This window comes from Manis javanica, chromosome 1 (assembly GCF_040802235.1).
Source record: "Manis javanica isolate MJ-LG chromosome 1, MJ_LKY, whole genome shotgun sequence".
Taxonomy (NCBI): domain Eukaryota; kingdom Metazoa; phylum Chordata; class Mammalia; order Pholidota; family Manidae; genus Manis; species Manis javanica.
In genome coordinates, this window is record NC_133156.1 from 34,242,884 (window position 1) to 34,259,814 (window position 16,931).

General features: G+C 45.0%; 1 protein-coding gene across 1 annotated transcript in view; it reads right to left on the bottom strand.

The window, feature by feature from the left end:
• The window catches only part of LOC140843396 (aryl hydrocarbon receptor nuclear translocator 2-like), a 52,204-nt gene extending 35,816 nt beyond the window's left edge, over nt 1-16,388 (bottom strand). Inside the window, exon 1 of the mRNA XM_073212772.1 lies at nt 16,274-16,388. Within this exon, the coding sequence (XP_073068873.1) occupies nt 16,274-16,388 (115 nt within the window). The remainder of the gene's footprint in view (nt 1-16,273) is intronic.
• Between the last annotated feature and the right edge of the window lie 543 nt (nt 16,389-16,931).

Here is a 16,931-nt window from a genome sequence, read left to right on the forward strand (position 1 = left end):
AGAAAAATATAGTAGGAGGGATCTCACTCCCCAACTTCAGGCTCTACTACAAAGCCATAGTAATCAAGACAATTTGGTACTGGCACAAGAACAGAGCCACAGACCAGTGGAACAGATTAGAGACTCCAGAAATTAACCCAAATATATATGGTCAATTAATATTTGATAAAGGAGCCATGGACATACAATGGGGAAATGACAGTCTCTTCAACAGATGGTGCTGGCAAAACTGGACAGCTACATGTAGGAGAATGAAACTGGACCATTGTCTAACCCCATATACAAAGGTAAACTCAAAATGGATCAAAGACCTGAATGTAAGTCATGAAATCATTAAACTCTTGGAAAAAAACATAGGCAAAAACCTCTTAGACATAAACATGAGTGACCTCTTCTAGAACATATCTCCCAGGGCAAGGAAAACAACAGCAAAAATGAGCAAGAGGGACTACATTAAGCTGAAAAGCTTCTGTACAGCAAAAGACACCATCAATAGAACAAAAAGGAACCCTACAGTATGGGAGAACATATTTGAAAATGACAGATCCAATAAAGGCTTGACGTCCAGAATATATAAAGAGCTCACACGCCTCAACAAAAAACAAATAACCCAATTAAAAAACGGGCAGAAGAACTGAACAGACAGTTCTTTAAAAAAGAAATACAGATGGCCAAGAGACACATGAAAAGATGCTCCACATCGCTAATTATCAGAGAAATGCAAATTAAAACTACAATGAGGTATCACCTCACACCAGTAAGGATGGCTGCCATCCAAAAGACAAAGAACAATAAATGTTGGAGGGGCTGTGGAGAAGGGGAACCCTCCTACACTGCTGGTGGGAATGTAAATTAGTTCAACCATTGTGGAAAGTAGTATGGAGGTTCATCAAAATGCTCAAAACAGACCTACCATTTGACCCAGGAATTCCACTCCTAGGAATTTACCCTAAGAACGCAACAATCAAGTTTGAGAAATACAGATGCGCCCCTATATTTATCGCAGCACTGTTTGCAATAGCCAAAAATTGGAAGCAACCTAAATGTTCATCGGTAGATGGATGGATAAAGAAGATGTGGTACATATACACAATGGAATACTACTCAGCCATATGAAAAGGGCAAATCCTACCATTTGCAGCAACATGGATGGAGCTGGAGAGTATTATGCTCAGTGAAATAAGCCAAGCGGAGGAAGAGAAATACCAAATGATTTCACTCATCTGAGGAGTATAAGAACAAAGGAAAAACTGAAGGAACAATACAGCAGCGGAATTACAGAATCCAAAAATGGACTAACAGGTACCAAAGGGAAAGGAAGTGGAGAGGATGGGTGGGCAGGGAGGGATAAGGGGGGGAAGAAGAAAGGGGGTATTAAGATTAGCATGCATAGGGGGGGAGGGAGAAAGGGGAGGGAGGGCTGTACAACACAGAGAGGACAAGTAGTGATTCTACCACATTTTGCTATGCTGGTGGACAGTGACTATAATGTGGTTTTTAGGGGGGACTTGGTATAGGGGAGAGCATAGTAAACATAGTATTCTTCATCTAAGTGTATATTAAAGGATAAAAAAAAGGAGTAAAAAAGAAAGAAAGAAAGAAAAGGGGGATTACTCCTTGATAGGATAAAACTATTGGTAAATCAAAGATTAATGCATGCTTTAAATATCCTTAATTTTGATCACTTAAAGGGTGTCAGATGAACGGCTATGGATGTACCCTTTCTCTTAATAAAAATGAAAAAAAAAAGCAGTTCCTCTGTGCTGACCTCCAATGAGTTCTACACAGTGGTATAGAAGGCATGTCAAAGTGTGGGCAAAGGGTCTGTTTGTTTTTATGCAGAAGATCAAGGACTAGCTTGGCGACCCAGAAAATGAACTAAGATATGATATGCGGAGGAGCTTCCGGCATCAGCACTCTCTGGAGGACTTGTGATGGGGAATATTCATCAAAAAGCCTCCACAGGGTTTCGGGCGATGCTGCGGTTGTGGCTGCGTCCATCCCACCATTTCCTGAACTTGCCACTGGAATGAGGAGGGAGATGTCTAGGCTGGAATGTGCATACAGTGAGACAACGAATTTGAATGGATTTGGACTGTTGGAACTCAACCAGGAGTTGGGAGGGGTGCAAGTTGTAGCGCTCCAAAATCTTACGACTATAGACTATCTACGGTTAAAAGAACATATGGGATGTGAACAGATCCCAGAAACGGGTTGCTTTAATTTGTCTGATTTCTGTCAGACTGTTCAAGTACAGTTGGACAATATCCATCATATCATAGACAAATCCTCACAAATGCCTAGGGTGCCTAACTGGTTTTCTTGGCTTCACTGGAGATGGATGGTAATTATAGAGTTGCTTAGTTTATGGCACCATATTCCTATTATGTTAATATGTGTGCACAAGTTAGTTAGTAGTTTAAAACCTATACATGCTTAAGTTACTCTACAACAAGATATGTCAAAGAAATAATCAATCCTCCCATGTTTTCTTCCATATGCTACATAGCTTTACTTCATCCTTCCTAATTACAACCCTTAAATAGATTTCTTGCCTCATATTGAATTTACCGAGCATCATAATTCCTCCAGGTGGTAAAGATACCTCAAGACAAGTGCTGGGCATAGAAGCCACAGGGCATAAATCTTCAAAGAAGTAAAAAGCTAACCTTTTCAAACAATATGGCTTCTCTCTCACTTACCAACTTTACATCTCCCTGTATGGCCCCGGAAGATGACTGGTTAGCCTGAGACGGGTAAGATTCCTCAAGGGAGGAACAACCTAAGACAGGCACAGTTGCAGGGGGGCCATCAGGTGAGAAATTGGGGATCAACAGTGGTAAGGCTTAGAACCTCACCTCCCCCCCCTGTTTTGAGAGAAATCTGCTGCATCTGTGGATGTTTTAATGACCTTTTCTAGCTTGGATTAACACATAGTCTACAGGCACACACCTTATCATCTACAATTGCTCTCTTAACAACACTAAACTATGTTTTCTACCTTTATCTTGCATCTACCTACCACTTCAGCATTTTATTAAAAATAAAAATAATAATAATAATAAAGGGAGAAATGTGGGATCCACATATAATTCAAGTATAAAAATCAAACAAATATTCATATTTGACCTGATTGTTTATAATTCACAATGCATGATCAAAACCAAAAGTTTCTGTGATGAATGCCCATGTACTGTTCACCATGTAAGAACTTATTCACTATGTAAGAATTTGTTCACCATGTAAGAACTTGTTCGTTATGCTTCAGAAGATTGGAGACTGACGAGAATTAGGCTTGAGATGGATTAATGATTGTGCACTGAGCATTGACCCCCCTATACAGAATTTTATTCTTGTTAACAACCATTTGATCAATAAATATGAGAGATGCCCTTTCAAAAAAATAAATAAATAAAAATAAAAATGAAAAAAAAATGGGTGGAGGATATGAACAGACACTTCTCCAAAGAAGAAATTCAGTTGGCCAACAGGCACACGAAAAGATGCTCCACATGGCTAATTATCAGGGAATTGCAAATTAAAACCACAATGAGATATCACCTCACACCAGTTAGGATGGTCAAAATAGAAAAGACTAGGAACAACAAATGCTGGAGAAGATGTGGAGAAAGGGGAACCCTCCTACACTGGTGGGAATGTCAACTAGTTCAATCATTGTGGAAAGCAATATGGAAGTTCCTCAAAAAACTAAAAATAGAAATACTATTTGACCCGGGAATTCCACTTCCAGGAATTTACCCAAAGAAAACAAGTTCTCAGATTCAAAAAGACATATGCACTCATATGTTTATCACAGCACTATTTACAATAGCCAAGATATGGAAGCAAACTAAGTGTCCATTAGTAGATGAATGGATAAAGATGTGGTACATATACACAATGGAATACTATTCAGCCATCAGAAAGAAACAAATCCTACCATTTGCAAAAACATGGATGGAGCTAGAGGGTACTATGCTCAGTGAAATGAGCCAGGCAGAGAAAGACAAATACCAAATGATTTCCCTCATTTTTGGAGTATAACAATGATGCAAAACTGAAGGAACAACAGAGCATCAGACTCACAGGCTCCAAGAAGGGACTAGTGGTTACCAAGAGGAGGGGTGTGGGAGGGCAGGTGGGTGGGGAGGGAGGGAGGAGGGGATTGAGGGGTATCATGATTGGTGCACACGGTGTGTGGAGAGTCACAGAGGAAACAGTGCACCTCAGAGAAGACAAATAGATACTCTGCAGCATCTTAGAACATTGATGGACAGTGACTGCAATGCAGTATGGGGGGGACTCGGTAATAAGGGTGAATGCAATAACCACATTGTTTTTCTTGTGAAACCTTCATAAGAGTTTATGTCAATGATAGATAGATAGATAGATAGATAGATAGATAGATAGATAGATAGATAGATAGATAGATAAATAGATAGATGATAGATAATAGATAGATAGATAGATGATAGATAGATAATAGATAGATAGATAGATACATAGATACATAGATAGATACATAGATAGATAGATAGATAGATAGATAGATAGATAGATAGATAGATAGATAGATAGATAGATAGATAGATAAAAGAAACACTGGGCAATCAGTTCATGGAGGTGGGGAGAGATGCGGCAGCTCAGCAGTGGGGCCAGGGGTGACACTCCTCCAGGGAGTGGCCCTGTGCTCATGACTCGGCAGCACTTGGGCCACATGGGCCCCTACCCTGCCCACAGGTGCCAGCTGTCCCATGTGGCACCACCCAGGAACCCAGCCTGGCCGAGGGCTCCTCCGGGCCTCCCTCCTACCAAACACCAGGCCTCCACAACTGTCTATCCCTTCCAGGCACCAGGCCAGAGTGAGGCCCTGCCCATGCAGAAGGCAGGCAGGGTGCCTAAGATGGGGAGGACAGAGCAGCAAACAGCCGTGAACACACAGGTGAGTTCAGGGAGCCACAGAGCAGGAGCCCCGCCAACCCATCAGGCATAAGCGGTGTGTGGGAAGGGTTGGGATGGCCCTGGAGGCGGGGACCAGGGGGCCCACGGTGGATACCAACTGACCAGCCAGCCGCAGAGTAGGCCCCACTCGAGTCTCACAAACACTGTGTCTTATCAAGTACCTCAAACAAGGCCACTGGGAAGGGGATTGGGTCAAATGCTACATCAAACAGCAGACAGCCATGTGCAGACATGACCATCCACACGAGAGATGCAGGTCGAGCCACAACACAAGGGGACACCATCCAGGTCCCATATGGATCACGGAGCAAATACAGCCCTGTCGGGACACCAAATGGCTGATAACCTGGGGGACATGGGTGTTCTGGGAATGCCACTGCCTCGTTCACACTCCCACATGCCCAGCACCAAGGCTCCCCCCACATGCCCCACAAACCCCAAGAAGGTGAGGATGGTGTATGGGCATGGGACAGAAGACTATGTGCGACCACCCATCAATCACTGAGTGTGGACCCCAAAGCAGTAAGAGCTCCCTCAGGGTGGGAATATCTGTGTACTTCTCCTGTGGAATTCCCACATCCTTCAATAACTGCCATGTTTTCCTGTTGCCGTGTTTGAAATTACCTGGGCCCCATGAAACAGGTTCCTAGAAGCCCTAGTGAGACCTCAGGCCCCATGGTCTTCTGACAGCGCTTTACCCACCTGTGTCCCCCAAAATTAGTGTCAAAATTTAAATGGCAGAGGAATGGTGTTAGGAGGTGGGGCCTTTGGGAGGTGACTGGTCATGAGACAGAGCCCTCCTGAAGGGACCAGTGCCCTTCTAAGAAGATGGGTGGCTTGTTTCTCCCCTTTCTCCACTCTCCACCAAGTGAGGACACAGCAAACCAGAAAGAGGGTCCTCGCCAGACATGAAGTAGTGGCACGTTGGTCTGGGCCTTCCCAGCCTCCCAACTGTCAGAAATAAACGTTAATGTTCAAGCTGCCAGGTCCATGGCGTTCTTGTTACACAGCCTGAGCTGATGAGGGAATCACCAACACCCTGCAAGTCAGCAAGAAATACAGCAGCTGACAGGAGGGCAGCAGGGACTAGCCTGCAACTGGCTGGACCAGGCTGGCGGGTCCAGGACTCACATTCCCTGGGTTCAGGTGAAGATGGGAGGCTGGCCCTGCAATGCTGGACGTTGGGCAGAAGAAAGGGGAGGACCAGGTGAAGGGGGAGGCCTCCTGTCTGTGGGGAGAGACCACCTGCTCACTGCTGCACGGGAAACAGCAGGGTAGCTGGGACGTAATGGCTATCCAATCCCGAGCTCTGCATGAACGAACGCATATGTGAACCAACCGATTTTACTTGATGTCTGGGTGTTGCCTAAATAAGATACATTACTGAGGTGCAAAATTGGCACCAAGGGATCAATGGCAGTTTCAAGACCACCCCTGGAGCCCATGCACCTCCCACACTGGACCCAGTAAAGGCCTCGGATAGAATATCCCTACTACTGACCACCCCGCACGGAGGGGCAGGGAAGGAAGCAGGCCACGGAGATGGCGAGATGCCAGCGATGTTCTGTGGTCTGCATCGTGCCCAGAGATGGTTGCTGCTTGGACTGGGAAGGAAGTGGGACCCAAGAGGGCTGGGAACCAGGAGCAGGCTCCCGGGATGAGAGGCAGCAGGTTCCAAGGACCAAACAGCCTCTGCTCAGCAGCACTGAGCAGGCTTCGCTGCTGCCCAAGCGGGACCTGACCAGCCAGTGGTGCCCCTCAGAGGGGTCGCTGTGCCCGGGGTCCTGCAGACTCCTGAACCGTGAGAACCAGACTAAAGCTGGAGCCAGGATTCTAGACCGTGAGCCTGTACAACCCGGACAGGGAGCGCGCCCCAGGGGTGGCAGTGGGGCATCGTGGGCGATGAGCACGGGGGCAAATGAAGGACAGAGACGGGCAGAGGCCCACACCGGTGCTGCTGGGCAGCAGGATGGTGATGCTGGGGCTGCCTTTGTCTCCGGACAACACGGGACAGGGGGTGCCCCGGAAACCGGGCTTCAGTGGTGGGGAGCCGTCCAGGTGGGGTTAGCTGCATCGACCCCAGGGGCTGTGGCAAGGACAAAGGAGAACGTGGCCTCAGGCGGCCTCACCTTGAACCCAGGACTTGGAGAAAGTTCATAACAAACCTCCACGAAGGTAATCCGGTGTAGCTTTCTCAACCTAAGCTCCTGGTTCCCTCCCATCATGAACCCCACTCTCCTGCCATGGACCTTTCCTCTCCCCCACCCCTCCCTCCTTTCCCATGCACCCCTCTGCCCCCTACTCCACTCACTGCCCCTCCCCTCTCACCACCCTTCTTCTCCAGCACCGATTCTCTCTGGACCCCTTACTCCCTCCCTGGCCTTCTGGTCCCTCTTATTGGTCCTTTCAATGTCTCTGATCCTCCCATGGCGCTGCCTCCCCCAGACATGAAGGCACAGATCAGCACACCCGCACACCTTCATCTCAACTCTCTGGGGCCCCTCGGTCCTGGTTTTGTCACTCTGGACTTTGCCAGAGGTTCTCAGGTGCAGTCACGTGCTACAGTTTGACTCTACATAAAGATGAACATCAATGAGGTCAACTGTGCACATACAATACAACACAGGAAGGTGATTTCACCGCCAAGCCTGAGGATACCCAGTTACACTGTTAACTGGGGAAAGAGGCCCTTCTTGTTCAAACTGTAACAAAAAGGCATGAATTCTTCTCACAAAAACCTTCAAACACAGCTCTTTCCATAAAATTCCTTTCTTAAAAAGGAACAAATAAATGTGAACGCACCCCGTTTACACAACAAACTGATTAAGGAAATCACAGATACTTCCATGGACATAAAATCCCCTGTAAGAAGTTTTATGAAAGAAAGTCGTTTTTTTGTTGAAAATATCCCTTGATGAATGCATTCATCCATCGTTTGACAAATACATTTTTTTTATTTTGGTATCATTAATCTACAATTACAGAAAGAACATTATGTTTACTAGGTTCCCCCCTTCCCCAAATCCCCCCCCCCACATACCCCTTCACAGTCACTATCCATCTCCATAGTAAGATGCTGTAAAATCACTACTTGTCTTCTCTGTGTTGTGCAGCCCTCCTCGTGCCCCCCACACACTATACATGCTAATGGTAATGCCCCTTTTCTTTTTTCCCACCCTTATCCCTCCCTTCCCTCCCATCTTCCCCAGTCCCTTTCCTTTTGGTAACTATTAGTCCATTCTTGGGTTCTGTGATTCAGCTGCTGTTTTGTTCCTTCAATTTTCCTTTGTTCTTATACTCCACATATGAGTGAAATCATTTGGTACTTATCCTTCTCTGCTTGGCTTATTTCACTGAGCATAATACCCTCTAGCTCCATCCATGTTGTTGTGAATGGTAGGATCTGTTTTTTTCTTATGGCTGCATAATATTTCATTGTGTATATGTACCACATCTTCTTTCTCCATTCATCTACTGAAGGACATTTAGGTTGCTTCCATATCTTGGCTATTGTAAGCAGTGCAGCGATAAACATAGGGGTGCATCTGTCTTTTTCAAACTGGAGTGCTGCATTCTTAGGGTAAATTCCTAGAAGTGGAATTCCTGGGTCAAATGGTATTTCTATTTTGAGCATTCTGAGGAACCTCCATACTGCTTTCCACAATGGTTGAACTAGTTTACATTCCCACCAGCACTGTAGGAGGGTACCCCTTTCTCCACACTCTCGCCAACATTTGTTGTTGTTTGTCTTTTCGATGATAGCGATCCTTACTGGTGTGAGGTGATATCTCATTGTGGTTTTAATTTGCATTTCTCTGATGAATAGCGATGTGGAGCATCTTTTCATGTGCCTGTTGGCCATCTGGATTTCTTCTTTGGAGAACTGTCCATTCAGCACCTCTGCCCATTTTTTAATTAGAGTATTTGCTTTTTGTTTGTTGAGGTGTGTGAGCTCTTTATATATTTTGAATATCAATCCTTTATCCGATCTGTCATTTATGAATATGTTCTCCCATACTGTAGGATATGTTTTTGTTCTATTGATGGTGTCCTTTGCTGTATAGAAGCTTTTTAGCTTGATATAGTCCCACTTGTTCATTTTTGCCTTTGTTTCCCTTGCCCGGGGAGATATGTTCAAGAAGAGGTCACTCATGTTTATGTCTAAGAGATTTTTGCCTATGTTTTTTTCTAAGAGTTTTATGGTTTCATTACTTACATTCAAGTCTTTGATCCATTTTGAATTTACTTTTGTGTATGGGGTTAGACAGTGATCCAGTTTCATTCTCTTACATGTAGCTGTCCAGTTTTGCCAGCACCATCTGTTGAAGAGGCTGTCATTTCCCCATTGTATGTCCATGGCTCCTTTATCAAATATTAATTGGCCATATATGTTTGGGTTAATGTCTGGAGTCTCTATTATGTTCCACTGGTCTGTGGCTCTGTTCTTGTGCCAGTACCAAATTGTCTTGATTACTGCGGCTTTGTAGTAGAGCTTGAAGTTGGGGAGCGAGATCCCCCCACTTTATTCTTCCTTCTCAGGATTGTGTTGGCTATTCAGGGTCTCTGGCGGTTCCATATGAATTTTTAAACTATTTGTTCCAGTTCATTGAAGAATGCTGTTGGTAATTTGAGAGGGATTGCATCAAATCTGTATATTGCTTTGGGCAGGATGGCCATTTTGACGATATTAATTCTTCCTAGCCAGGAGCACGGGATGAGTTTCCATTTGTTACTGTCCCCTTTAATTTCTCTTAAGAGTGTCTTGTAGTTTTCAGGGTATAGGTCTTTCACTTCTTTGGTTAGGTTTATTCCTAGGTATTTTATTCTTTTTGATGCAATTGTGAATGCAATTGTTTTCCTGATTTCTCTTTGTATTGGTTCATTGTTAGTGTATAGGAAAGCTACAGATTTCTGTGTGTTAATTTTGTATCCTGCAACTTTACTGTATTCCGATATCAGTTCGAGTAGTTTTGGAGTGGAGTCTTTAGGGTTTTTTATGTACAATATCATATCATCTTCAAATAGTGACAATTCAACTTGTTCCTTACCAAACTGGATTCCTTGTATTTTTGTTTTGTCTGATTGCCATGGCTAGGACCTCTAGTACTATGTTAAATAACAGTGGGGAGAGTGGGCATTACTGTCTGGTTCCTGATCTCAGAGGAAATGCTTTCAGCTTCTCGCTGTTCAATATAATGTTGGCTGTGGGTTTATGATATATGGCCTTTATTATGTTGAGGTACTTGCCCTCTATTCCCATTTTGCTGAGAGTTTTTATCATGAATGGATGTTGAATTTTGTCAAATGCTTTTTCAGCATCTATGGAGATGATCATGTGGTTTTTGTCTTTCTTTTTGTTGATGTGGTGGATGATGTTGATGGATTTTCAAATGTTGTACCATCCTTGCATCCCTGGGATGAATCCCACTTGGTCATGGTGTATGATCCTTTTGATATACTGTTGAATTCTGTTTGCTAATATTTTATTGAGTATTTTTGCATCTACATTCATCAGGGATATTGGTCTGTAATTTTCTTTTTTGGTGGGGTCTTTGCCTGGTTTTGGTATTAGGGTGATGTTGGCTTCATAGAATGAGTTTGGGAGTATTCTCTCCGCTTCTAGTTTTTGGAAAACTTTAAGGAGAATGGGTGTTATGTCTTCTCTGCATGTTTGATAAAATTCTGAGGTATATCCATCTGGCCCAGGGGTTTTGTTCTTGCATAGGTTTTTGATTACCACTTCAATTTTGTTGCTGGTAATTGGTCTGTTTAGATTTTCTGTTTCTTTCTGGGTCAGTCTTGGAAGGTTGTATTTTTCTAAGAAGTTGTCCATTTCTCCTATATATTCCAGCTTTTTAGCATATAGGGTTTCATAGTATTCTCTGATAATTCTTTGTATTTCTGTGGGGTCCGTCGTGATTTTTCCTTTCTTGTTTCTAATTCTGTTGATGTGTCTTGACTCTCTTTTTCTCTTAATAAGTCTGGCTAGAGGCTTATCTGTTTTGTTTATTTTTTCAAAGAACCAGCTCTTGGTTTCATTGATTTTTTCTATTTTTTTATTCTTCTCATTTTTATTTATTTCTTCTCTGATCTTTATTATGTACCTCCATCTGTTGACCTTAGACCTCATTTGTACTTCTTTTTCCAATTTCGGTAATTGTGACATTAGACTATTCATTTGGGATTGTTCTTCCTTCTTTAAATATGCCTGGGTTGCTATATACTTTCCTCTTAAGACTGCTTTGCTGCATCCCACAGAAGTTGGGGCTTTGTGTTGTTGTTGTCATTTGTTTCCATATATTTCTGGATCTCCATTTTAATTTGGTCATTGATCCATTGATTATTTAGGAGCATGTTGTTAAGCCTCCATGTATTTGTGAGCCTTTACTTATTTTCTGTCTGTTGGATCTGTCCTTTGGGGTGAGTGGAGTGTTAGTCTCCCAAAATGAATGCATTGCATTCTATTTCCTCCTTTAATTCTGTTAGTATTTGTTTCACATATATTGGTGCTCCTGTATTGTGTGCATATATGTTTATAATGGTTATATCCTCTTATTGGACTAAGGCTTTTTATCATTATGTAATGTCCTTATTTATCTCTTGTTAACTTTATTTATTTTGAGGTCTATTTTGTCTGATACTAGTATTGTAACACCTGCTTTTTTCTCTCTGTTGTTTGCATGAAATATCTTTCTCCAAGCCTTGACTTTTAATCTGTGCATGTCTTTGGGTTTGAGGTGAGTTTCTTGTAAGCAGCATATAGATGGGTCTTGCTTTTTTTCCCATTCTATTACTCTGTGTCTTTTGATTAGTGCATTCAATCCATTTACATGTAGGGTGATTACTTAAAGATATGTATGTGTTGCCATTGCAGGCTTTAGATTTGTGGTTACCAAAGGTTCAACGTTAGCTTGTTTACTACTTTACTGTCTGACCTCACTCACTTATTGAGGTGTTATAAACACAGTCTGATGTTTATTTCTTTCCCTTCTTTTTCCTCCATCTCCGTTCTTCATATGGTGGGTGTTTTGTTCTATGCTCTTTTTAGGAGTGCTCCCATCTAGAGTCCCTCTAAGATACCCTGTAGAGGTTGTTTGTGGGAGGTAAATTCCCTCAACTTTTGCTTGTCTGGGAATTGTTTAATCCCTCTTTCATATTTAAATGATAATCATGCTGGATACAGTATCCTTGGTTCAAGGCCCTTCTGTTTCATTGCATTAAATATATCATGCCATTCTCTTCTGGCCTGTAAGGTTTCTGTTGAGAAGTCTGATGATAGCCTAATGGGTTTCCTTTGTAGGTGACCTTTTTTTCTCTCTGGCTGCCTTTAATACTCTGTCCCTGTCCTTGTTCTTTGCCATTTTAATTATTATGTGTCTTGGTGTTGACCTCTTTGGATCCCGTCTCTCAGGAGTTCTGCGTGCCTCTGTAGTCTGAGCAACTATTTCCTCCCCCAGTTTGGGGAAGTTCTCAGCAATTATTTCTTCAAAGACACTTTCCATCCCTTTTTCTCTCTCTTCTTCCTCTGGTACCCCTATAATGTGCATGTTGTTCCTTTTGGATTGGTCACACAGTTCTCTTAATATTGTTTCATTTCTGGAGATCCTTTTATCTCTCTCTGCATCAGCTTCTATGTGTTCCTGTTCTCTGGTTTCTTTTCCATCAATGGCCTCTTTCATCTTATCCATTCTGCTTATAAATCCTTCATGAGTTTGTTTCACTGCTGTAATCTCCCTCCGGATGTCTGTAATCTCCCTCTGGACTTCATCCCTTAGCTCTTGCATATTTCTCTGCAGCTCTGTCAGCATGTTTATGATTTTTATTTTGAATTCTTTTTCAGGGAGACTGGTTAGGTTTGCCTCTGCAGATCCTTTCTTAGGTGTATCTTGGTCTGGACCAGATTTTTTTGCCTTTTCATGGTGATTGCAGTGGCTGTAGGCAGGTTGTGGGTGTGTCAGCTGGGAGAAGAAAGTCCTTTCCTGCTTGCTGGATGCCTTGCCCTTCTCTGCTCCCTGTGATGGCTGCCTGCACTAATCTCCTATGCTGCTGTGGGTGGGGTGTCCGTCAGAGCAGCAAGGCGTCCTGAGGGGAGTGGCAGGCATGCCAGGTGCACTCGTCTATGCTAGCAGTGGCCCTGTTGGGCATCTGTGTGGCAGCAGCAGCCTTTGGGTCTGGCCTGGGTGGCTGTGCTTTGGGCTGGGATTCCAGTTGGCTCCTGAGAGTCTGCCTGCTCCCTCTGACTCCGCTGCTGGGGCATGTGGGGCTTTTTGCACAGGCTTCTACCAGGCTCTGGCTTCACTGCTGCCAGTGCACATGAGCTGCACCTGGGCTGTTCGGTCGTGCTGCTGTGGGCTAGCCCTGTGGTGCACAGATCTGCTCTCGGTTCCTTCTAGCGCTTCCGCCCCTGGCACACGCTCCCACTTTCCTGCTACTGGGCCCGTGTGTTGGGGTCCATGCCAGTTGAGGAACAACTGGCAGGCTGCCTAGTCCTGTGAGGGGCTTCAGAGCTGCACTGCCTCTGTTTAGGGTGCTGAAGTTTCCCCAATATTCCCAGCTGCCGGGACAACTTTGTCCAGCTATTGGGTCCCTGTCTCTTTAAGACTTTCAGAAAGCACTCGCTTTTCTTTTGTCTCAAGGGCACCGGTTGCGGGGACCTGCCCACAGGTTTGGTTTTCTGTTTCTCTAATATCCAGCACCCTGTGCACCTTGTGTCTGCATTTCTAGAGCTGGTTGTTTAGCAGTCCTGGGCTATCACTCCTTCCCCATTCTGACTCCTTTATTCCTGCCAGGTTTGGGGTGGGGGAGCATTTGGATTCTGCCTGGCCACAGCTTGTATCTTACCCCCTTTGTGTGATGCTGAGTTCTTGCAGGTATAGATGTATCCTGGCTGTTTTACTGCATCCACTGGTGTCTCTTTTAGAAATAGTTGTATTTATTGTATTTTCATAAATATATATGTTTTGGGGAGGAGATTTCCTCTGAACTACTCATGCCACCATCTTCCCATGATCCTCCTTGACAAATACATTTTGTGCTTAATTTCAAACAGCGAATTTCTCTGCATATATAAAATATGCAAAATAGTAAAAGTGTTTACATGCAAGACATTAAAATCTCTTTTCTCATCAAAGTGGTTGAGGTTTTTGTGATCTTCAGTAACACAGACTAAAGGGCCTTTGTTTCCTGTGACCTAGCTCCTTCCTGGGACCCCAGTATTTGCCAATAGGAGTAGGTGAGCCTCAGGAAGGAGAGGGCTGGGGTCTGCAAGGCCCATGAAAGGCTCAGGCTAGAGAGCCCCTCGTGATGACGAGCTCACACCCTCTACTTACAGGTGGCCCAGGCTTCGAAGAGCTCACACAACATCATTTTGCGTCTGAGGCTCCAGCCTGAACAGAGAGTTCCCTCAGCCTAGACCCTGTAAGCAGGTCAGCACAGTTTCTGTGAAGGGTCGGAGAGCAGATTTCTTGGCTTTTGCAGGCCACAGGGTCTCTGTGGCAAAAGGGTCTCTGCAATTATGGTACAAAAGCAGCCACAGACAGTATGTATGAGTGGGCTTGGCTGTGTGCCAATTTATGAGCAATAAAATTGAGATTTCATACAATTTTTACAAGTCACAAAATCTTACTCTTTTGTGTTTTCTCCCCCAATCTTTTAAAAAATCAAAAATCCTTCTTAGCTTGTGAGCCATATGAAAATAGTGGCAGGCTAGATGTAGCCCAATGGTCTTAATTTGCCAATCTCTGGTCTAAGCAGATAAGTCCAAGTGTCCAGGCCCAGAAGATCCCAGGGGGAGCTGAGGAATCTTCTTCCTCTGGCTCAGCTGCCCAACAGGCAAGGCCTCGCCCCCACTGTGCCCCAGAGATGCAGGTGTGCAGCACAAGGCAAGCGTATTTCATCAGGGCCACAGCCTGCAGGAGTGGGGTTGGATGGGAAGCAGATGGGTCCTTTCTACCTGTGAGAACACATTCCTGGAGGCTGAGCCCAGGACAGGGCTGCATGGGCCCGCCAAGTCAAACCCTCACAAGGTCTGTGCTCAGTTCCATGGGGCCTTCTGAGGAGGGCACAGAGGCTGCCACGGCTGACTGTCCCAGATGCAGAGGCCCAGGGCAGAGACCCCAAGTGGCTGGTCACTTGGAGAGCTTCCCCCACTGCTGGGCCTCCTGCCAGGCATCCCCCTCCCCGCAGGCCACACAAGCACACCCAGCATGGGTGAGAGGGCCTTAGCCACTGGGGGAGGTGGGGGTCTCTGAGTAAGCACTGGGGACACAAAGCCTGCCAACCCACAGAGACCAGGGGCCCAGCAGAAGCTGCCCACAGCCGTGCAGAAGGAGGGAGAGACAGGTGACAAACAGGAGGCTGCCAGCAAGCTGCTCCAGCTATCCCCACCCACACCCACCACACACCATCTCCACCCACACCCACCCACACCCACCATGCACTGTCCCCACCTACACCCACCACATCTGTCCCCAAGGAGCCTCTGGGATGGGACTTTGATTTGGAGCTTTGCTATAGATTTGTCTGCCTGGTTTGATCAAATAAATGACACACAGCATATATTCCATTTTTCCATGGGGCTACCTGAGATCTGAGTGTGGAAGAAAGGTGTCCCACTGTGCCTGGGAAAAGGTGAGAGGGGAGGCTGGCTGGGCCTGAGGCATGGAGAGATGCCACCGATCGCCAGGGCTGTGGCCTTGCAGCCCATGGCCTGCCTCACTCATCTCAGGGTAACCCAGGAAAGCCCAGTTTACAGCCAGGTATAAAGTCAGGAGGACTAGGAACCAGAAACAGCAGCTCTTGTCCTGAGGGAGGAGGCATGGAGCACACAAGAAGCCTGTGAGGGGAGGGAAAGACCCTATGGGGTGGGGGGTCAGGTGCAGGCACAGGCACACCCTCCACAGGCTGCCCTGTGGGTGTTTCCCCTGCGTTTGTCTTCAGATGCAGCTACCAAGAGGGTAAGGACAGGGAAAAGGAGGTGCCGGGCAGGGATGCAAAAGGGTCTGTTCCACATGCTAGGGCAGTAAGCGGTGACGACCCCCAGCAGAACGGAGGCCCAGTGCTCCCAGGCCAGGCAGAGGCTCTTTGGGAAGTTCACCTGAGTACCAGTACCAACATAAATAAATAAGTAAACAAACAAACAAATAAATAAATAAACAAACAAACACAGCAGCCCAGTTTGAAAAAGACTTATGCACCCCTCTGTTAATCACAGCAGTATTCACAATTGCGAACGTAATTGTCCATCAGTAGATGAACTGATAAAGGAGATGTGGTACATATACACAATGGAATCAAAAGAAACCCACAGTACCTTGGATGTAGTTTCCATTTTCCCTTATGCTGTCAAGGTGTTCATCGCCCACCTCACCAAAATCACACACCTGGCTAGGGCACCAGGCTCTGAAATGGGAACCTGCTCCTCTCATCATACACAATCTGTCTCTAGGAAAGAGGCACCACTGTGACATCATGGAATCTTCAGGCAACAGTGCTGCTCTTTCAAAGTCCACCTCCAGTGAGCGGGCAGTTCCCAGCCATTGGAAGCTTCATAATTTTGTAAACAGTAGTGGTTCTGGCCTACAAATATATATCAAATGATTTCACTCTTCTGTGGAGAATAAGAACAAAGAAAAACTGAAGGAGCAAAACAGCAGAAGACTGAGAACACAAGAATGGACTGACAGTTACCAAAGGGAGAGTGACTGCTGTGAATGGGTGGGAATGGATAGATTTGGGGTGTGGGGAATAAAGGGGGCATTACAATTAGCAATAAAAATGTCAGGGGGCACAGGTAGGGCTGTACAACAGAGAGAAGATAAGTAGTTATTCTACAGTTTCTCACTACGATGATGGACAGTGATTGTAATGCAGTATCTAGGGGGAATATGGTGATGGGAGGAGTCTAGTAAACATAATGTTACTCATGTAATTCTAGATCAATTAAACCAAAATGTAAATAAATTATATAT